General features: G+C 40.0%; 2 protein-coding genes across 2 annotated transcripts; one reads left to right on the forward strand and one right to left on the reverse strand.

The window, feature by feature from the left end:
- The first annotated feature begins 2,784 nt into the window (after nucleotides 1-2,784).
- LOC138629110 (mucin-6-like) lies at nucleotides 2,785-6,846 on the forward strand. The gene is made up of 6 exons (XM_069712602.1): nucleotides 2,785-2,981; nucleotides 3,759-4,310; nucleotides 4,887-5,179; nucleotides 5,401-5,528; nucleotides 6,145-6,216; nucleotides 6,280-6,846. Exons 1-6 carry the CDS (start codon nucleotides 2,846-2,848, stop codon nucleotides 6,413-6,415), a joined length of 1,317 nt encoding a protein of 438 aa, XP_069568703.1. The 5' UTR covers nucleotides 2,785-2,845; the 3' UTR covers nucleotides 6,416-6,846.
- Nucleotides 6,847-6,917: 71 nt separating this feature from the next.
- Nucleotides 6,918-21,464, reverse strand: dennd6aa (DENN/MADD domain containing 6Aa). The gene is made up of 19 exons (XM_069712601.1): nucleotides 20,948-21,464; nucleotides 19,882-19,920; nucleotides 19,619-19,661; nucleotides 18,555-18,667; nucleotides 18,270-18,350; nucleotides 17,575-17,680; nucleotides 17,009-17,088; nucleotides 16,579-16,638; nucleotides 16,434-16,489; nucleotides 15,773-15,895; nucleotides 15,402-15,497; nucleotides 15,022-15,116; nucleotides 14,828-14,893; nucleotides 14,568-14,632; nucleotides 14,145-14,234; nucleotides 13,808-13,971; nucleotides 13,575-13,677; nucleotides 12,773-12,847; nucleotides 6,918-12,350 (listed from the first exon to the last, which is right to left on the reverse strand). Exons 1-19 carry the CDS (start codon nucleotides 21,176-21,178, stop codon nucleotides 12,219-12,221), a joined length of 1,818 nt encoding a protein of 605 aa, XP_069568702.1. The 5' UTR covers nucleotides 21,179-21,464; the 3' UTR covers nucleotides 6,918-12,218.
- Nucleotides 21,465-21,601: the final 137 nt, after the last annotated feature.

A 21,601-nucleotide genomic window follows, 5' to 3' on the forward strand; every position in this document is an offset into this window, starting at 1 on the left:
TAAATACTAATGAAACATGAAAATACTTCGTTACAACTCAAATCCTGCTCTGAAGCTGTGACCAAAGTAAAAGTATGAGCTGTAAAATGTCCCCATCTTGTGTCTGCTCAGTTCATTTCCGGTTTTTTTACTCAAATCAAAGTAATAAATACTCCACTACAAGTTAAAAGTCCTGCGTTCAAATCCTTCTTTGAGTATTTAAAAGTATCAAAAGTAAAAGTACACATTGGGAAATGCTTCCTGTCAGTTATAATGTTTTTGAATTCATATTACTGCATTTTTAAGTGCTGATTTTTAACTACTTTATGTTCTCTTTGTTAGTTTAATGCACAGAAATGCATCACAAGGTCGTCTTTGTTCTGTAAAAACCACGTATCTCTAAAAAGATCAGAAAAACAGCAAATTTGTCTAAACAGTAAAAAATGTCAGTCTCTGAAAGAACAAATTAAATCCTTCAGTTTATCAAAAAATATTGTAAAAAAATTGGAGATATGTGAAAACTACAATTTCTGACCAATGTAGTGGAGTAAAAAGTCGAGTATTTAGCTCGGAGATTTAGTAAAAAGTTGCAGAAAATGTGTCAACTTTGTAAAACAAATAATAAAATGTGGTCAGCGACGACTTCTCGGTTCGATTCTACACGTCAGTCATCAGGAACTCAGAAAACTCGGCCGCCCCGACGAGGTTTCACGCTGATTTGTGTCTTCGTGTTTCCGTCCTCAGGTCGTCATGGAGTCGATTTATCAGGAAAGATGTTCACTTTGTCTCAATACGGAGGACAGGTGACTTTCTACGACCCGCTTCCGCTCGCACAGCCTTCAAAATAAAATGCACGTTTGGTTTGTTGTTAAAAAAAATAAAAATCGAATTCAACTTCGCTTTATTGACAAAAAACATTAAAAATGAAAGGACAGTACCGTGTCATTAATATTATTATATTATTATTAGTAAGTCTTGAATGTATATATAAAAACGGAACGGCAAGTTATGACGTCACCCATTAGTTTGCAATGTGTTTGTATTTTACTTTGTAAAGTATTAGTAAAGTACCAGTATTTTATTTTGATCAGTACTTCCCCTTCCACTAAATTTCAGAGGCAAACTGTACTTTTTATTGACAACTTTAGTTAGGCTACTTCATATTGTCCCTGTACATTAAAAAACATGCATCTCCAAAATTTGGTGATTTTGGATTTTTATAATAAAGTGAAGGATTAAAAATCTCCTCCTTTGTGAGCTAAATAAACAATTTAAAAACCGTCTTGGATCAGATGGAAATGATTTTGATTTTCTGAGCTTGTTGACATTTCAGAGATGAAAACAGCAACAATGAGGGATATGATGCAATAATGTAGGATAATCTAACCAACAAAGAAATTAAAATGAGCACAGCCTTAAACAAAAGGCTTGTTGATGCAGCAGTAGTATATATATATATATATATATATATATATATATATATATATATATATATACACACACACACACACAACAGTAAAACATTGTCAGTTTTTTTTTTTTTTTAACTTTACTTCTGATATTTTAAGTTTGTTGATAAAAACTTTTACTTCAGTAAAGTTTTGCCTTTGGAGGATTTTTCTAATGTTCATACCTTTTAATTTTGCCGCTTCTTTCTCGCTGCAGCTGTATTTCTCCTTTGCTGAGTTTGTACTTCTGTAACATTTAAAATAAACTTTTGTTTTGTGGCATTGACTTTGTTTTAAATGAGTAAAAACCGTCACAAGGAGGCCACACACACACACACACACACACACACACACCTGTGTCTGATTATTACCTGACGGTGTGACGTGACTCTTCACCTGCATGTTTACTGCCCCCTAGTGGCGTCTTTAGAAACATGAAAACGCCATTTTGGCTCCAACAGTTATTGACAAAAACATCAGTTAACACATAAAGAAAGTGTGTATGTTAAACATTATAGTGGATGTATTTGTCTGTTCCTATCTGCATTATATTTCTTTTTCTTTTAACATGTGTTTGTGTTCATTTATAATGTGAAGCACTCCATGTACGTTTCTTGCATTAGAGGACTTTGAGCTGCATTTCTTGTATGAAAGTTGCTTTACAAAACCAAGTTCATTATTGTTATAAATAAAGCCTTTAAGCACTAAAGTCGAGACAATCATCAACTCCCTGAGATTTAAACCATTTCTTCAATTTCTGCAGAATTTTGCATTTATTTTGTATTTATTGTTAGAATAACAATAAATACATGCTGATATATACAATCCTGTTTCCAACAGAAAAAGTTTGGACGCTGTAAAACGTGGGACAAAATGTTCCGTTGACCTCTGACCTACGGCAGATCTTGAGGATGTGAAAGATTTGAGGCTCATGGACAGAGTTGTTCAATGCTCAGTTTAGTTCTGGTTTTCTGTGGTTTGCATCAGAGAAAGGAGAAGTTCTCGCAGAGATTTAGAGATACGGATAATAGAGATAATTAGAGATCATTTATTTGTTAACTTTTCTGTTATATGCTGTATTCATACCTCAAATCGCCCCCCCCCCCCCCCCCAAAAAAAAAAACAAACCCCTAAAAAACAACAACAACAACAAAACAAAACAAAAACTCAGAGGACATGAACACAACACTGATCCAGACTCTGTTTTTGTCCGTGGTTCAGTGAAATCACAGGGTGGGGGCGGGGGGGGGGGGGGGGGGGGAGGATTTCTATTTCCAGACATGAAACCGAAAGTAGACGAGCTGCTCGGAGAGGAAACTGTTGAATTCATATTACTGCATTTTTAAGTGCTGACAGACGGACGCGTCCAACACAGCGGGGACAAGCGGGACGCTTTCACCTGGACACCGGCATCAGAGATGAAGATGAGGACGATGAAGTCGCTGCTTTTTGTTACCATGGTGACGGTCTTCATGTCAGCGTTGTTCGTCGTCCCGAGTATCGAACAAACAACCAAACCGGCAGCAGCTGACGAAGCTGCGTGGACACCAACAGGTCGCTGCACACACACTTTAATCAAGTCAGACCGGAAGTACTCTTCTTCTTTTTTTAAATACTAATGAAACATGAAAATACTTCGTTACAACTCAAATCCTGCTCTGAAGCTGTGACCAAAGTAAAAGTATGAGCTGTAAAATGTCCCCATCTTGTGTCTGCTCAGTTCATTTCCGGTTTTTTACTCAAATCAAAGTAATAAATACTCCACTACAAGTTAAAAGTCCTGCGTTCAAATCCTTCTTTGAGTATTTAAAAGTATCAAAAGTAAAAGTACACATTGGGAAATGCTTCCTGTCAGTTATAATGTTTTTGAATTCATATTACTGCATTTTTAAGTGCTGATTTTTAACTACTTTATGTTCTCTTTGTTAGTTTAATGCACAGAAATGCATCACAAGGTCGTCTTTGTTCTGTAAAAACCACGTATCTCTAAAAAGATCAGAAAAACAGCAAATTTGTCAAAACAGTAAAAAATGTCAGTCTCTGAAAGAACAAATTAAATCCTTCAGTTTATCAAAAAATATTGTAAAAAAATTGGAGATATGTGAAAACTACAATTTCTGACCAATGTAGTGGAGTAAAAAGTCGAGTATTTAGCTCGGAGATTTAGTAAAAAGTTGCAGAAAATGTGTCAACTTTGTAAAACAAATAATAAAATGTGGTCAGCGACGACTTCTCGGTTCGATTCTACACGTCAGTCATCAGGAACTCAGAAAACTCGGCCGCCCCGACGAGGTTTCACGCTGATTTGTGTCTTCGTGTTTCCGTCCTCAGGTCGTCATGGAGTCGATTTATCAGGAAAGATGTTCACTTTGTCTCAATACGGAGGACAGGTGACTTTCTACGACCCTAATGCCTTTCCAGCCTTCAGTACCACCAACCCAACCAGTGAATACCCCTACAGAACCACCACCACACCCTACAGAACCACCAGAACCACCACACCCTACAGTACCACCACACCCTACAGAACCACCACACCCTACAGAACCACTAGAACCACCACACCCTACAGAACCACCACACCCTACAGAACCACCAGAACCACCACACCCTACAGTACCACCACACCCTACAGAACCACCACACCCTACAGAACCACCAGAACCACCACACCCTACAGTACCACCACACCCTACAGAACCACCACACCCTACAGAACCACTAGAACCACCACACCCTACAGAACCACCACACCCTACAGAACCACTAGAACCACCACACCCTACAGTACCACCACACCCTACAGTACCACCACACCCTACAGAACCACCACACCCTACAGAACCACCACACCCTACAGTACCACTGCGCCTCCCACTAGAGGTGAGTGCATTGTGCAAGTACATTGTTTTGTGTCCCTTTTAAGTTGTTTTTAGTGTGTTTGTGTTTGTTTTGTGTTTGTTGTTGTTTTTATGTCTCTGGTTGTTTTGTCTCTTTTTGAAGTTGTTTTGCATCTCTGTGGATGTTTTGTGTCTCTTTTAGGTTGTTTTTAGTGTGTTTGTGTTTGTTTTGAGTTTGTTTGTTGTTGTTTTTATGTCTGGTTGTTTTGCCTCTTTTTGAAGTTGTTTTGCATCTCTGTGGATGTTTTGTGTCTCTGAGGTTGTTTTGAGTTTGTTTGATAGCAGGCGTCTCAGATTATTCTCATCTGCTACTAACCACACTTTAAATGAAACAACACCATTTTTTTACATTTCCAATCAAATTAGAAATAAAAAAAAGTCATATCGAATGTTTGTGTGGCAAAATGCTCATATTAATAATATCTGTAAATAGTGAGTTTACTTCTTGTTTTCCCAGGAATGAATAACTCAGTCATGATAAAGGTTTTTTCTGGGTATGTTCAGGAAAGACTTTTGGTTGTTGTATTAATGAACCAGTTGTCTCCATGTGACCCTGCAGGTGTCTCCGTGTGTCTGCGTTACATCACTGACTTTCTGGAAACAAGTTCCCCCACAATCTTCACCCTCAGTCCATCCAAAACCCCTCTGAGCCTGCGAGTATCATACCTCTCCTCGTATACTCTGAAATTTAACAATTACAACTCCCTCTGCCTGAAACCCAACATCAGGATGTGGTCCTACCCGGGACAAGACATCTGGACCAGCGTCTGCCTCACCGTGGACACCAGGAAGCAGGTGGCCCAGGTGTTCAGCGGATCGAACATGAGCATCAGGAAGTTGTTGTCTAATGGGGTGAGGGCGGAGCCTAAATCTAAACCGGTTTATAAAAGTCACGTCAATTTTAAAAGTTCCTGAATCATAAATCCATCATTTTAGCAGACGAATGAATCCCACAGTGTAATCTTCATCGTCGTCTCTGATATTATCTGTCTGATGTGTGTGTGTGTGTGTGTGTGTGTGTGTGTGTGTGTGTGTGTGTGTGTGTGTGTGTGTGTGTGTGTGTGTGTGTCCAGTATGTGTGGGCAGGTGAGCACGTGATGGCGTTTCCAGGTTTTGATGGTCAGGTGACAGACGTCCAGGTGTGGGATTATCCTCTCCGCTACAAAGAGGTCCAAAGGTTTTTGTACAGAGGTTACTTCAGGTATGACGCTCTGTGTGTGTGTGTGTGTGTGTGTGTGTGTGTGTGTGTGTGTGTGTGTGTGTGTGTGTGTGTGTGTGTGTGTGTGTGTGCGCGGGCAGAGTTTGACACTTAAAGACTGAAAGAGGAAACAACAATTTTATGACATAAAAAAACTAGTTAAGAAGTCAGTTATAGTTTAATGTGGAAACTTAAACTGGTTTTTTTGGGCCATTAAGAAATATATTAATAAAAGATCTAAGACTGGGTATTAATATTATTTAATGACAGTGGAGTAAACACTTGTTTTAACCCTGCAAATGTGTTTAAAAATATTTATATAACAAAAAAAGATGTCTTCTTTACTGCAAAGTTCATTTCAAGTCTAAAAAATGTTTTAATTATATTTTCTTAATATCTTTAAAACATATTTTTTTAATATCTTTAAAATGTTAAAGTTTTGTAGGTTATAACTTTTTATTTTAATGACATTTGATGCCTGCGTTTTCAGTAAAAACACTTAAAGTGGAAAAAAAAAAAAGCCTGGTTTATTTATAATGGAATATTTCAGTATTAGAAGGTTTATAACGTCGTTTTAAATCCATCTTTCTACGTATAAAGTGTGCGTTTGTGTTTGCAGGAACTCTGGCTCCGTGCTCACCTGGTCCAACATCAACTACTCTCTCGGACGGCTCGGGCTGCTGGAGGACACCTACGAGCTGCAGGAGGACACCTACGAGCTGCAGGAGGACACCTACGAGCTGCAGGAGGACACCTACGAGCTGCAGGGGAAGCAGCCGATTGGCCGAAAGGCTCGAGGTCGCGACCTGAAGGAGGACGAGAAGCCCGGGAAGCTTTTCATGAATGAAGTAGTGATGATAAACAAAGAAGGGAAAGCTGATTTAATGTGAACGTAACAGGGAGATCTGTGGAGAGAGAAAACGATGATCGGCAAAGAATTAAAAGAATCAGTAATTTATCAGCAGTGATTAACAATTAATACAATCTTTTGATTTAAGGGTGCGATTGTATTTACAACAAACTAGCCCCAGTAACAAGTAAAATCTTCAAGCCAATTCTTTTTACTGATTTGTAACTTTACTTTTGTGTATTATTAAAATCAAGGAAGCAGAGGAACAGTTCTCCATTTGGTGGGAGATACTTACATGTTTTCTGTCTGAGGAAACGAACATCACTCATTAGAAAAGGAAATCAAAAAATCACATGTATGATTTGATTTTTTTTTTTGTATTTTGTTTTGCCAAAAGCCCGACAGCTGAGAAAGGTAGAAAGGTTTGAAGCAAATGTTTTGAAAAATTCACGTGCAATTTTTGAACCTTTTTTTTAAAAAATTATTTTCACAGAAACACAAAACCTCCAGCGAACGCCGTAAAAACAACAGACCAGCCGTCAGTCGTTGAAACCGTCCGTTTAATCACAGAAAACCATAAAACAAAACAGAAATGAATGGAGGGCGGTGGCGCCACCCGTCAAACATCCTCACAGCAGCATTTTTGAAAGACTTGATCAGAAACTATTGAAAAGACAAGAAAAAGAAAGCTACTGTCACAGCTAGCTTAGCTTACCACAGTACAAGAACCTAGCTACCTCTATGGAGAGCAAGCTAACACCAGCTAACGTTAGCTGTGGGCTAATATATTAAAATATGAAACTATTTTCCTTCTGGAGAGTTGGAGCCTGTTTTTGTTGTTGTTGTTTTTTTTTTTTAATTGTGACGAGCTTTCTACGTGCTTATCTTTGTTAGCCGCGTTAGCACAGAGATATCAAGATAAAACTTCACAAATGTTCAAAATGGCTGCTGTGGGAATTCTTTTTTATTATAATACTGAATCAATCAGAAGCAAAACAAGACACTCAAAAATAAATTCAATAACATTAACATAAAATTCTAATGAAAAAAATTAAAAAAAGTGAATGTAGGTCAACAGAATAATTTCGTGACTTTCCTCAAAACGCTTCTTATCGATAGGTTTATTAAAACTAGAGTCCCTCAGGTTGTCATGGTAATTTAGCGTAGTGGTTATGGCTTCGATAAAAACAAAAACAGTGACGGCGTAACGGCCGCGTGTGTTTCGAGTAGCTTTTGTTGACATTTAGAATCTGCGGTTTATTTTTCCCTCTCAGACACGTTTACGTGAGAAAATGCTTTAAAAAAGTGAGTTTGTCGTTAACACGTGGTTACGAATCGGAAAAACAGAAACGCGAGATTAAAGTTACGCAACAAATGTACAAGAAATCCATGTTATTGGACTCCAACTTTCACCTTCTGGGTTCAAATCTACGCCTCAACGTGACCCGTTTCATGTTCGATCGTCAAGAAGACACGCTACCCTCTGGTGGACCGCTAGGTGTATTGCATTATTTGCCGTTTGCCTCTTAAAGCTTTTTGGGTATTTTTTTATTTATGACCAGCCAAAGCTTTTCCAAATTTTTGGAAAAGTTCACACAGACATGGTGAAAATATGACCAAAAAAAAAAAGATATTTCTAATTTAAAATTGTAACATTTTCTTGGGGGCGGAGCCTTTAAACAACCCATCAAATACATGGGAAACTGCAAACTCAGGGAAAACCCTGTTTTTTGTACATATTATTCAAATTAACTCTGTGGGTGCTCATTATCAATACTTTCAGGGAATATGGTTTCTTAAGTTACATTATATTACACACCGTCGTTTCCAATTAGGGCCAATGTTAACAAGATGTTTCCAGAGTCAATAAAAAACACAACCTCACATTTCAGTGTCTGTTAGCAAAAACACAACAAATTCAAAATGTTCCAGTGCCTCAACAACAACATGATTAAAATTACAATTGAGTAACTCTTATTAATATCTCTATTGAATACGACATCCGTCGTAAGCAAAATAACTGTCGTATGTCCTCATAAGCGGGCCTCCGGTTCACTTTTTACACCTTTATGTACAAAAACCTCTAATTCTCTACAGAGTGGAATATGAGAATAGCCCTCCATAAAAAATTCAAAGTTGTAAAATATATATATATATATATATATATATTTTTTTACAAATATAAAACTTACATGGTTGCCCAACAACCAGATGTCACAGGTTTTTCCAAACAGAACATTATTTTTTTTCTTTACAATTATCTGCTTGACAAAAAAAAGAGGCAAATTTCAAAGCATTGACAAAAAAAAAGAAATTGATATTTTTAAATTCAAACATCATGTTATTGTATGTGCAGATGTAACTCACCACTAACTTTACTTTTAGAAAAAAAAAAAAAAAAGTCAGTTATTGAATCTCTGAAAATGTCCATAATAACCACAGTAGTTACATAAACAGCCATAATAAGTGAACAACCTGTTTAACAGTTATTGCTGTTGTATTATTACGTGAACAGGAATGTTTATATTTTAAAATCAATCAGAGCTGAAGAAGCTTTCAGTCGTCATTTTAATTTCACTGACCAAACTGACGGTTTTGCATGTTTTACTTTCGTTTTTTTTTTTTTTTTATTGAACATTTTAAGCTGGACAACCTTAAACCTTAAATCAAAACAACTAACAAGTTACACAAAAAGTCGTAGTTAACGTGTTTTGACGGATGTGTGGTGCCAATTTTTCCTTAATTTTTTGGGGGGGATTTATTTTTAATTAAACTATTTAATCCAACTGGTCACAACCGTGGAAAAAGCAGATGGGCTTTATTCAAAATTCATCAACGTTATGTGACGAGAGTCAAAGGTCACATGACCTGCTTCACGTCTTCCTCAGACTTCTAGAAGAGGAAGTACGAGATCTCAATTAACAGAAGGAGCCGTCGATTTTAGTACAAATACATTCTTTAACGGTCATTATTGTAACTTAATCAAGATAAAATCTAAAAAAAATGCATAAAGTTTGTGTGTTACGGAGGTCCAGGGAGTCAAATGCATATATTTAAATTGCAAGGAAGAATTTGGAATTAAAGAGTTTTTGACTTTGATTAAAATGTTCGGTTACTATTTCTCATTAGATTTGAAAATTCATGTTTAAAAAAAGCTTTAAAACAGGTTTCAGCCGTGTTGTTTCATCTGACGGTCAACAGAGTTTCATTTTTATAAGAAAAGTCAATTTAGTGTAAAAATGAAAAAGCACCGGTCTCGGCATCTCTACAGGAAACCGACTTCAGGCCATTGGTTGCGCTCTCGTTCCTGTAAGGCACCGACTTCGTTTTAACCCGAATCATAAAAAGCTGCTCCGACATCAGTTTAAAACATTCCTCGTAGTGTCGTTTTATTTTTCTTCCATTTTGTAAAACAAAAAACGTTCGTTGGGCCTCTTCGGCTGAATTTCGTCAAGTCTGCTGTGGGACTTTTTTTTCTGACTGTCAGTTCTCAGGTTAACAGTTTTTATTTATTTAATGCAGGTTAGTGAAGGCTTATAGTTCAAATATGGAATCACATTTGTGCCAGAAAAAAATTAAACAGGCCTTAAATGACAAATAAAATATTAAGTCAAATGTTTGACAATCTGAGTCATAATCATTTATTACTTTTGACTTAATAAATCATATAGACTTGATAAACCAAAATTATAACAGTCAAATTTTTAGGTCTAAAATAACAGATTTACAGTCAAAATTATGACTTAATAAGTCTTAAAATTAAGTTGAGACTTCAATATTATGAACCGAATCAAAACTGACATTTACTCAGTAAAAATAAATTGTACCAACTCAAAGTTTGTCAAAACAATTAAACAAATCCAAATCTTGATTTAGATTTTAAGTTGAAATTTATTTACATTTTCTGTGTAAAGATACAAAAATATGTCAGACAAAAATAGTGAATTTTTTTTTATGTTAGTTAAACCTTTAAGTAATTAACCAACAGTGATATTTACGAAAGCAAAATTATGCTGATACATCGAAATTGTGATTCTATTTTTTAATTCTTTTTTATAATGCATATTAATAATAATAAAAAAATTCTTGGCAGAAATTTGATTCCATATTTAAGTCCATATTTTGGTCCGTAGTGTGCTGATCCGGTAGAAACGTTGGATTTCTCCGAACACGTCCGTCTGTAACTGCCGTCAGGAACTTCGTGAACAAGGTTTGACGGTTCGTCGTGTGTAAAAAACACTTTAACTTCAACGTTTTGTTTTAACTGCAGTTTAAAAATCGTGTTATTAAATGAGAGTTTAGCCAAAATAAAGACCAGAGAGACGAGTCTGAAACAGGACGTTAGCTTCGGAGGGACTTTAAGGCTCATTTATACGTTAAAAAAACGTCTTCGGGCGACTGAATTTCCTCGGCAACAGGCGACACCGTTACCGTGGCAACACCCAGCTCATACGTATTTTTACATTCACTGAAATAAGTACCGAGAGACATTTCATCGTCAACTGTTTTCTCCGAAGTTAAATGGAGTCGAAACGTTTTCCGTCATTCAACACGTCTGAAGTGTAAAAATCAGACTTTACTCGAACAAACGCGTCCGCTGGGTGAGAAACGACTCCAGTCTTATTTTAGTTCAAACAACGCAGCACAAAAGATTTAAAAGACAAAACATCAGACGATTTAAGGCCCGAACTAATTCTGTTAGAAGAGTTTTTACACTCGCTGGATTTTGTTATTTTAAAACATTTTTCTCACGTCGCTGCTGTGAAAACAACGTGAAAGAACTTTTATTGCATTTAAGGTTTCACCAGAAAAAAAACAAACGTCAAACATTTTGATTTAAAATCTCAATTATAGTTTAAGTCTGACTTTAGTGTTTCATCATTTTAAATTAAATTTAATTTGACTTAGTATCTCATCTTTTTGTGTCACGATGAGGATTTTCTTTTTTTTTTTTTTTAGACGAGCTCAGAATCAATCAGGCGAATTGAAAACAGGTTTTCACACAACAACAACAACAACAACAACAGTGACACACAAGTTCTGGATTCAGTCCTCAGACAAACCACGACGACACATTCCCCGACGGCTGTGATTGGCCACTGAGAGGTCACGTGACGTTGGTGGAGGGACGCGAGACGAGAGCTGCGTCGACGGTCAGCATAAGATCGCTGGTGCTTAATGCTGAGTGAGTTAATTATAAAGCACCGCTCGGTTCACTTGGTTTGCATAAAAGTGTGTGTGTGTGTGTGTGTGTGTGTGTGTGTGTGTGTGTGTGTGTGTGTGTGTGTGTGTGTGTGTGTGCGATGAGCACGTTGGTCCAGTTAGCGATGAAGGGCACTTTTTTTTTTGTTAACTCCACCTTCATTTTAAAAACCCCCAAATAATAAGAGCTAAAAATGCAGAAGGTCAAAGGTCATCGGGGGTGGAGAGGGGGGGGGGGGGGGGTTCTGTACCTTTTTTGCACCGCGGGCTCAAACCGACCTTTTGGTAACTAAAACGGACACAAAACCTGACGAGTCAGAAAGGAGCGCTGCTTTTCATACGCAGTGAGGAGTTTTCCGTAGTTTTTTTTTTTTTTTTTTTTTTTTTAAACCCTCAGGAGACGTCGCCGTGACGACCGCCGAGGCGCTGCAGCGCCGGCGGAGAAGAAGTAAACAGAACCGAAGCTGGATGGACGTCGTGTGAACCCAAGAAGTCGCCGTGTGCTTTCCAGGCCGGACCCGAGCAGACCTCCAACCGGGGCGTCCGCCCGCCGCCGGGAGGAGCCTCGACGACCCGCCACCGACGAAACTTTAGAACAAGCTCACACTGGCGGTTAGCGCCGCGGCCGACGGGGTCAAAGGTCAGGGCGTGGAGGGCTTGTGGAGGATCCCCTGCAGGTCCTCCGGTAAGGCCAGGATCACGGCCTCGATGTGCTCCGTCAGCTTGGCCAGAGTCCCCGGACGCACCGGCAGCTGCTCCCTCTCCGCCTGAGTCTGCAGCAGAGAGCGCCGTGACATCATCAACGATCACGTGACATCATCAACGATCACGTGACTTCATATTACAACATATTAATGAAACGGTGAGAAATACCCGAGGATTTACTGTCGTGGTCGCTGCTATCTTACAGTTTTACTTTTTATAAATACACAAGTTATTTTTCTGGGTCATAGCACCACCCGTCCCAGAAGTAAAACCAGTAGTACTAGTCGTAGTACTACTACTAGTACGATGATAGCAGTGGTATCACTAGCGGCTGCTGCTGTAAGTCGTGTGCAATAAAAATAGTACTAGTTGCATCCATATCAGTCGCATTAACAAGAGTACGAGCAGCTAGTAAAAGATAGTAATAGTAGAAGTACTAGTATCAGCAGTAGAAACAGTAGTATTTGTTGTAGTACTTGTTGGTACTGACCAGTTTGTCTTTGAGCTTCAGAACCAGATCCACGGCTTCGACCTCTGTGTGCTTCTGGATCCTCTGCTGCAGATCCTACAAACACAAACATGAATGAGACACAGGAAGTCCGGACGGTTCTCACGAATCTGTAAATAAATACATTTCATGAATTCATCAAACACTAAATTCTGCAGCACCGAATTTAAGAACAGACACAATTCTGTCGTGGATATCACTGCATGGGCTCAGGAACAAGTTGGAAAACCGCAGTCTGTGAAACCCGTCAAGCACTGAAAACAGCTTTTGCGTCATGAAGCGAAAAATAGGAAAAAAGGAAACCCCAGACTGTTGCAAAAAGTCGCAAAAAAATGGGACAACATTTCACTTTCAAAACTCCAGTTCTCAGATATTTACAGAGTTTTGTTTAAAAACAGAAAAGAGGTGATGCAACACAGTGGTTGTTTGAGACGTGTTGCTGACATCAAATTCAAAATAAGCACACGAAAGTTTCTCCGTTTGGTCAATTTGCAATCAAGCGTGGGTTTTTATTTACATTTTACAGTCTTTTTTTAAAAATTTTTTTGGTAAATGGGGTTTTACCGAAGCGGTTATGAGTGATTATGACAAATAAGAAATGTTAAATGAACTTTCTCTAAAATGACCTGTCAATCATTCTGTGGCGTGAACTGGGTTTGTGGTATTTTGTAGTTAAACGGTAGCAAAGGCCGACCGATAACGTACGAACCTCGGAGTTTTAAAAGTTTAGCAGCGTAAAGTAAAGTCATAACTGAAGTCTGAAAGGACCGGTCTGCGTCCTCACCTCCTCGCAGAGCGCCTCCAGGTGAAGCGCCTCCAGCTTCTGCGTCATCTCTCGCCTCCTGTTGCGGAACCAGCCGTCAAAGTTGGGAGACTTCAGGAAATGCCTTAAAAAAACAAAAAACAAAACAACAACAACAACACACAGGACTTCAGTCAAAGTCCTCCGCTCACGAAATCACGACCAAAAGCCGAGTAATAAAAGCCCCTCCTCCCCCTTCTCCTCTCCCCCGGTACCTGTAGAGTCCGATCCAGTCTCCCTTCAGCCGGGACGTGAGCTGAGGTCCGGCTTTCTCCAGCGTCTTCATGAAGTCCTGCTGGATGAACGGTCGGAGCTGAGGGGGGCTCTTCCAGGGACTGATGGACTTCTGGAGGGGCATCAGACTGGCCACGTACCGCTCCTGTGACACACACACACACACACACACACACACACACACACACACACACACACACACACACACACACACACACACACGGGTCATTTCAGAGGGTAGAAATGGTCGACTCCTACAAAATAAAACCGATCTGGCTTCGTAAAAAGAACCTAATGAGTAAAACGACGGGCCGTTACCAAAGGAATGATGAAGCTCTGCGTCAGCTCCAAGAAGTAGCGGCGAAGAATTGCATTCTGGGCCGCTGAGGGTCTTTTCTGTTGAACTCCCTGTAAAACAAACAAACAAACAAACAAAAAAAACAATCGACATTTCATCAGTTAAACAGCGAACATATCAAACCGCAGCGATGCAACTCGTTTCTATTGTTCGTATCTATTTTTAGATCCACGTATTGCTGCTGGTGTCGGTTTTTATAATAAGTAGCAGAACAAAATTTAAAGGTCCCATATTTTACACTTTACAGGTGTTTTATTGATGAGTTTGTAGTTTTAGGAGCCAGAAATCATTTGAACATCGTTTTTTTTTAATCTGCACGGCTCCAAAAATACAACGCAGTGATGATGTCATGATGATGTCAGGAGGAGACGATGGCACCTCACCTTCTGAAGCTGCTTGATGATTTCTTCGTCTTTGTTGAGAAATGGCTTATATGCAGTGTACACACCTGCGAGAGAGAGAGAGAGCGAGAGACACCAGATAACAGCAGCTGTGTGGAGATGCTCCCACTATGACTAAACAGCTCCCCTGGTGGAGAATCTGATACACCTTACAGAACAAAAAACATACATACCGCAATTGAAAAATAATAATATTAATACTGAACAATAAAGACCCAAAATGAAGAATGTGGAATATTTACCAGGTTTAGAGTCCAGAGTTTTGAGGTTTTTCAGTTTCTTGACTTTCATCTGCTTGGCCATCTCCCCTACAGACACACCAGACAGCAGTTATTCCTAAAAAACTGGAGCCTCAAGAGTTCGTTTCTGAGGTCACTTCTGCACTAATATAACATTTGCGTATTATTTAATTAGAAACAAGTGTCCCAGCCTCTACCTGCTTGCTTCATGTCTCCGATGCGGATGATGTGCGGCCAGTGCTGCAGCGTCTTGGCGAAGAACGGATTGGTGACTCCCAGGATGACGGACGGCCTGCGGAGACCAGAAGGAGGAGCCAGCATGTCACTTTATTTATTTAAACTGTTGTTTTTGTCAGCAGGACTTTATCGTGAATATTAGACAAAAAGACGTGTTTTTGGGGGCGTGTCTGTTTGATTGACAGGCCTGTGGACCCGTCAGGTTACAGCTATCGGTGGGCGTTTATATTTACGACAGAATTGAAGTTTTCCTCCTATAATGGAATATGTTAATAGTTTAAAAACTGATATTTTGGACATTTTGAATCCATTATTGTCTCTGAAGTCTTTTGGTACTCACGGAGCCTGAGTCCTGGTCGTGTACTCCTTGAACTCGCTGTCGTGGATGGTGAAGTACGGCCGGAAGTCACTGCAGTAACGCAGCGGGGAGATGCAGCTGCAGAGAGACGGAGAAAATATTACCCAATAAATAAGACACATCACGAGAAAGTCTAGAAACCGAATGATTTTCCAGACCTTTAACACGTCAAATGCTACTTTTAACTGTATTTATGACATAAAAACATCTTTTTATATATTAAATGTCCAGTTTTTCCTGAACGTAAAGTCACAAATTCAGAATAAACTTTTAATTTGATCAATATATACGTTCAGATTTGCTTTAACATGTGGGTGGAGAATCACTGCCGCCGACCCCTCCCTCTGACACACCTGACCAACGCCAGCACCGTATCCGACGACTCCGCTGGCGACGGCGCCATGACGACGAGGGCCTCCCCTAGCAACACCAACTCCCAGAGCATCTGGATGTGGAAGAACACCGGGTAGAAACATCTGGAACGGAGACACAAACGGGTGAAATGACAGGTTTGAAAGAGACAGAAGATGCTCTGCTTTAGGTTTATATAGGTTATATATTTTAATAAAATATCAAACAACAACAAAAAAACTTCAATAGTCCATCATACTATTATTAGTCGAGGACAGACGTGATGTTTCCGTGTTGTTATTTCTACAGATATGGTTCTTTTTGTCTCCTTAAGGGTAATTTTAGGGCTGCTGGTAATAAAAAGACAGAATAAAAATGTAAAAAAAAGAACCTGAACATCAGCAGAAGATGTTTTAAAAAAAATGTTTTTTACCTGGATAAATTATATGCAACAAAAACACCATCACCGACCTTTTAATAACTAACACGACTATTTACGCTGGTTACAGAAACACAAACTGAAAACTTCTCGTCTCCGTAGCAACCATTTATGTCCGGATGGGGGGTTTCGTTGACCAGGTTTTAAGCAGTCACAGAAAACAATAACTCAGCCGCAGTACCGCGACTGACCAGCAGGTGGAGGAGGAGGACACCGTGTCTCACCTGAAGAGGTCGACCTCGTGGATGGTCGGCAGCACGATGGACACCAGACTGTCGCTCTGAGAAACAGAAACACTCGTTAACGTTCGCATCGCGTTCCATGTAAAAATGCTGAAATAAACGACAAGGGAAAAAGGTGCGAGCTCACCTGGGCCGACTGGACCAGCTGGGAGGTTCCTGGTTTGTCGTAAGAGGTCGGGATTCGAACCTGCGGCACGGAGACACACGATTCCTTCTGTCCATATTTACACTTCCAAACACTGAACTCAACGCGGCCTCTGCTTGCTCATCAAACACTGAGTGACGGCGTGGTCGCTGACCGCTGCGTTCAGATGGAACTCGTGACGGCGTTCGAGCCGTAAAAAAACAACAACACAATTGCTAGGCAACAGCAGCGTGGACTAAACATGGAGCTTACCAAGCCAGCAGGGAGGTAACACGAAGACAGAGAGGGAAAAGATGAGGTCGTTTCTTTACCTACCGAGACAAGTCAAATAAAAACGCCTGCTGGTCTCCACCTGAGAGTGTGTGTGTGTGTGTGTGTGTTTGTGTGTTTGTGTGTGCATGTGTGTGTTTACCTTGATGACCACGCCCATAATCGGCAGCGTGAGTATTCGTCCAGGATGAGGCGTCGGCCAGCGGTCGATGTCATTACAAGCTGTCAATCAAACACAGACAACAATTTATTATATATGGAAGTGTGATAAAAAGGCAACCATGTCTTCAGTGGCCCGAGGGTCCAATAAAAAAAGCCTTCACATTAAGTTAGGAGGATTATTGAATTTAGTTATTGAGAGTCGACTGATGGAAGCTTCGTCTATTTGAAATGAAATCTACAAAACAAAAAACAAAAAGTGGTCTGAATCTCAGTCAAACGAAAAAAACTCCCCACGTAGATGAATGAGACACGGGATGTTAAAATATATATACTTTAACACTTTAAGGTGTTTAAAAAAAAAAAAAAAAAAGTGACTCATTTAGCTTCTCTGAGGTTTTATGAGACGAGTAGCAGTTATTATTTCTCGTTCCTGTCGGGACCTTTGAACCTTTGTAGGACCTGAGGCGGAGAGACATTAAACGTGACATCTTGATATCCACTATTATAATTATTAAAGTTGAAGTACAGACAGACTGTCGGACTCACCGGCCTCCAGGCAGGGTTCCTGTTTCTCAAAGTACTCCGGAGCCATGATCTTCAGCAGAGAGTGGAAGAACGTCACGTAGGGCAGCTTACTGATCAGGACCAGAGACTGACAATGACAACAACAACAACAACAACAACAACAACAATTAGTGTTTGGATTCATCATTTAAGAGCACATGATCACAGAAAAACACTAAGAAGGCTCCAACGTTTCCTTGTGACAGTTTGCAATCAATGAATGAATGAATGAATGATTGATTGATTGATTGATAGATAGATGCTTTATTAATCCCTCAAAAGGACATTTTTACATTACAGCAGCATATACAGGGAAAAGCAATAAAAAAAAATAGAGGTAGTAAAATATATTAAATATAAAATTATTTTTAAAAATGCACAGAAAATAGAAGAAAGCAGCAAAACTTGACGAATCAGAATAATGTGCATTAAATCCAGCCGTACGTCAACATGTCACTAAAATAAAACTCAACACTTTCTGCACAAACTCCTCCACTAATTCAATGTGCATATCTCGTCTTCCTGCAGTCTCGGCTGATGTGGAAAATCTGAACTATTTTCATGAAAAAAATAACTTAAGTGACTTTAAAATGTTTTATTTGGTTTTTTTTTTTTTTTAAAAGCCTATAAAATAATTAAGTGCGAGTGATTAGAGGTGAGAACCAACAAACACTGACCTTCTGGAAGTATCCTCTCTTCAGAGATTTGTCTCGCACCTGACGGAAGTACACGTAACCGTAGTAATGGCCCTGTTCCCTCTGCAGGACACACACACACACACACACACACACACACACACACACACACACACACACACACACACACTGTACTATCACTACAGACCCGTGTATAATACTGATATGATGATGATTGTGTGTGTGTGTGTGTGTGTGTGTGTGTGTGTGTGTGTGTGTGTGTGTGTGTGTGTGTGTGTGTGTGTGTGTGTGTGTGTGTGTCCCAACCTTCAGACAGGGCGGTGCGTCCCGGTCGGTGGTTTCCAGGAAGCAGCCGAGTGACGACTTCCTGTTGGAGCCTTGGCGGAAGCGGAAGCAGAACTGTGTGTCACCGAGGCAACCTGGGGAACACAACGGGACGACGGTGAGGATGATGATGTTGAGGGGTTACCATGGAAACACTACCAGGTTTGAAGCTTTCAGTAAAAAACAACAACAACAACAACAAAAGAACATAAATGCAGCTATGTTCCTCTCAGAGAGTCCAATCAGCTCCGAGTTTGTGGACCGTATGACGCGTTCTTCTCGTCGGGTTCCTTCTTGAACTCCAGAACCAAAATGTTCTGACAGATGTTTTCACCATCTGGGCCGTCGGGTCCATCCAAGCAACAGTTTCTTTAGTTTTACCACCGACTGTATCAAAACATCAATTTTCTGTGATTTAACTGGGAACCGGTCTGATTTTTTTTTCATGTTTTTAATGGTTCCTGGGAAAAAGGAAGTGAAACGATGAGTCGCATTTGACCTCGCCGTGACCTCCACACATCCTCCGACAGACGAGTGAAGGGTGTGAACGAGACGGACGGACGGAGTTTAAGACGCTTTGAGCTCGCCGTGCCAGAGACAAAAGGCTTTTTCTCTTCACACACACACACACACACACACACACACACACACACACACACACACACACACACACACACACACACACACACACACACACACACACCAACCAAGACTCCATGCAGTCGTGTTGCGTTCAAGACCGCCAGACATGAGACGACTGAACCACAAAACTTCAGCTTCCCTACTGTTTCGAACACACACGTATATTTTATTATTTTATTTCTGATTTGGATTATTTTTCCATTTCATTGCAGTTTATGCAACGACAATGAAGGATTTCTGATTCTGAACACCTTCAGGAGAAACTGTGTGAAAGTGAAAGCATTAATCCTCATATTTAAATGTCTGTCGCGTCTCTCTGGCGTCTGTACGGCCGAGCTTTACACTTTCAAATTATAAAACACGAGAGAAACAAAAAAATAAAATAAAAAAAGGCTGAGACTCACCAGAGTTGGAGTCCGGGAAGGAAAGGTAGCAGATGCTTGTTTTCTGGAAGATAAACCAACAACAAAACAATAATTTACAGGCTGATTCAGTGACTCAGAACAAACAGCAGGCGATCAAACACAAACAGGACAAATAAGCTGCCGATCACACTTCTACATTATCTATTTACAAAAAAAAAAAAAAAAGTATCTGATATAACGGTGGCAAATATCTTCCCTTTTTTCTTTTATGAAAACGTCACAGCGTTGTCGCGTTGACTCACCTCTTTCTCCGACAGCTTGGAGTGATGAGGATAAATGACCTGGAGGACAGAAGGAGGAACAAACGGAGTCAAACCAACAAACAACCCTCCATTAAATTCAGTTTCTCATCTCTCACTGTGGTATAAAGTTTCTTTCTTTGCTGAAGACTCCACTCTGATTTCATGTCTGGTCTTTGATATATATATTTTTTTACAGTTATCCTAAACTTAGCACACAAAACTGCAATATATTTTAAAAAGTATTGAATTATATTGCCAATATATGTTATACCATAGTAATACCAATTTAAACGACGTCTGCAACGTCAAGTAATAAATATACAAATGTCTGATCAGATTCAGTCTTTTTTTAAAATTTATTATTTAATCATATGAACTCATTTAAAATCACTTTTTTTAACCATATTTTTGCCTATTTATTCTATTTAGGAAAAGTTTTTGAAAAGTTGCTCGTGTTGACACTAAATATGAGAATTTTAACTTTTTTTTGTAAAAAACAACAACAACAAAGCCCTGATATTAACCTATCAGGTATTTTTCCTTTATGGTATTTAAATGTATTCTGAAGTTTATTAGCAGTCTGATTTATTCCCAAAGGTGCCGAATCTTAAAATTAAAATAAAACCAAGTCCTGCAGTCTTTGTGTTGGAGAAAGTGAAACAGGAAGAACTTGCTTTAGTCTTTTATAAACATATACATGCGACGTATTGTTGTCAAAACGTGCTGAAAGTCCTGAGAGGACAACAGGTGTTTGTTCTGTTCACCTTCGTGACTCAACTGGATTCAAAACTAGAAACGAGAAGAGTTTGTGACTGATGTGGATCTGCAGCTGGATCAGACCAACTTCAGGACACCACGAGCAAAACTGTCCAATACATCTATTCTGCTGTTTTAGTATCATCTGTGTGTTACACGTGTCTGCACCAAAGGAACCACCGAACCGGACCGGACCGAACCGGACCGGGGAGAAGGTCGTGCGGTTCCGTCCAGGAACTAGTCGGAGCCTTTAGAAAACCAAAAGAACCTGCTGACTCCGGACCTTGGTGCCTCGGTGAGCCGAGCTTACCTCCACCGCCTGCCCGAGCTCCAGGTCGAAGCCGACCACGCAGATGCAGTGCAGCCAGGCGGAGAAGCGGTCCCACGGCAGCAGGAGAGCCTCCTCCGGCTCCTCGTCGCCTCCGGGCCCGGCGGGCAGCGTTATCTCCTCGGCCGGGGAGATGCTGCTAGCGTCCTGGTCGTCCAGGTCCTCCGACTCCTCGACCTGCTCCCCCAGCTCCTCCGGGCCTTGCAGAGCCATGGCTACGGCCCCGACGCGGTCACTCACACGCCCTGCAGAATATTATGTCTAATAATAAATGAGCCTGCTGATATTTGTGACCGGTGTCGTGGAAGTGTCCCGTCAGGCATCAACAACAACAACAGGGACGGCGAGCAGCGGCACGGAAAGTAGCCTCGCAGCTAGCACTTAGCATTTTCAGCGTCAGCGTGAGTGCGTCAGGTTGATGAGACGTGCTGCGTCATCACGTATTGGCTGACACTGCGTTGTGTTCAAGTGAAGATCCGGCGCTCGGACAACACACTGTCGAAATGTTTACCAATATTATAAACAAAAATACTCCAGGTAAAATAAAATGATCAAAAGCTAAACACATTTTTTTTTCCTTTTACAAATAAATTTTAGTTGAAGAGTCAAACATTGGACTTCTTACGTTGTGACGTA

This window comes from Brachyistius frenatus, unplaced genomic scaffold (assembly GCF_029030835.1).
Source record: "Brachyistius frenatus isolate BFR_SWC_R1_liver_20210118 unplaced genomic scaffold, ASM2903083v1 Contig_111, whole genome shotgun sequence".
In the NCBI taxonomy this organism is placed as follows: domain Eukaryota; kingdom Metazoa; phylum Chordata; class Actinopteri; family Embiotocidae; genus Brachyistius; species Brachyistius frenatus.

Coding starts and splice junctions, on each gene's coding strand:
- LOC138629110 (XM_069712602.1), top strand. CDS start 2,846: ATGAAGATGAGGACGATGAAGTCGCTGCTTTTTGTTACCATGGTGACG. Junction 5,180..5,400: donor GGAAGTTGTTGTCTAATGGG/GTGAGGGCGGAG, acceptor GTGTGTGTCCAG/TATGTGTGGGCAGGTGAGCA. Junction 6,217..6,279: donor CTCGGGCTGCTGGAGGACAC/CTACGAGCTGCA, acceptor GCAGGAGGACAC/CTACGAGCTGCAGGGGAAGC.
- dennd6aa (XM_069712601.1), bottom strand. CDS start 21,178: ATGGCTCTGCAAGGCCCGGAGGAGCTGGGGGAGCAGGTCGAGGAGTCG. Junction 17,089..17,574: donor GGAACCCTGCCTGGAGGCCG/GTGAGTCCGACA, acceptor TTTGATTGACAG/CTTGTAATGACATCGACCGC. Junction 15,498..15,772: donor ACGGTGCTGGCGTTGGTCAG/GTGTGTCAGAGG, acceptor GTCTCTCTGCAG/CTGCATCTCCCCGCTGCGTT.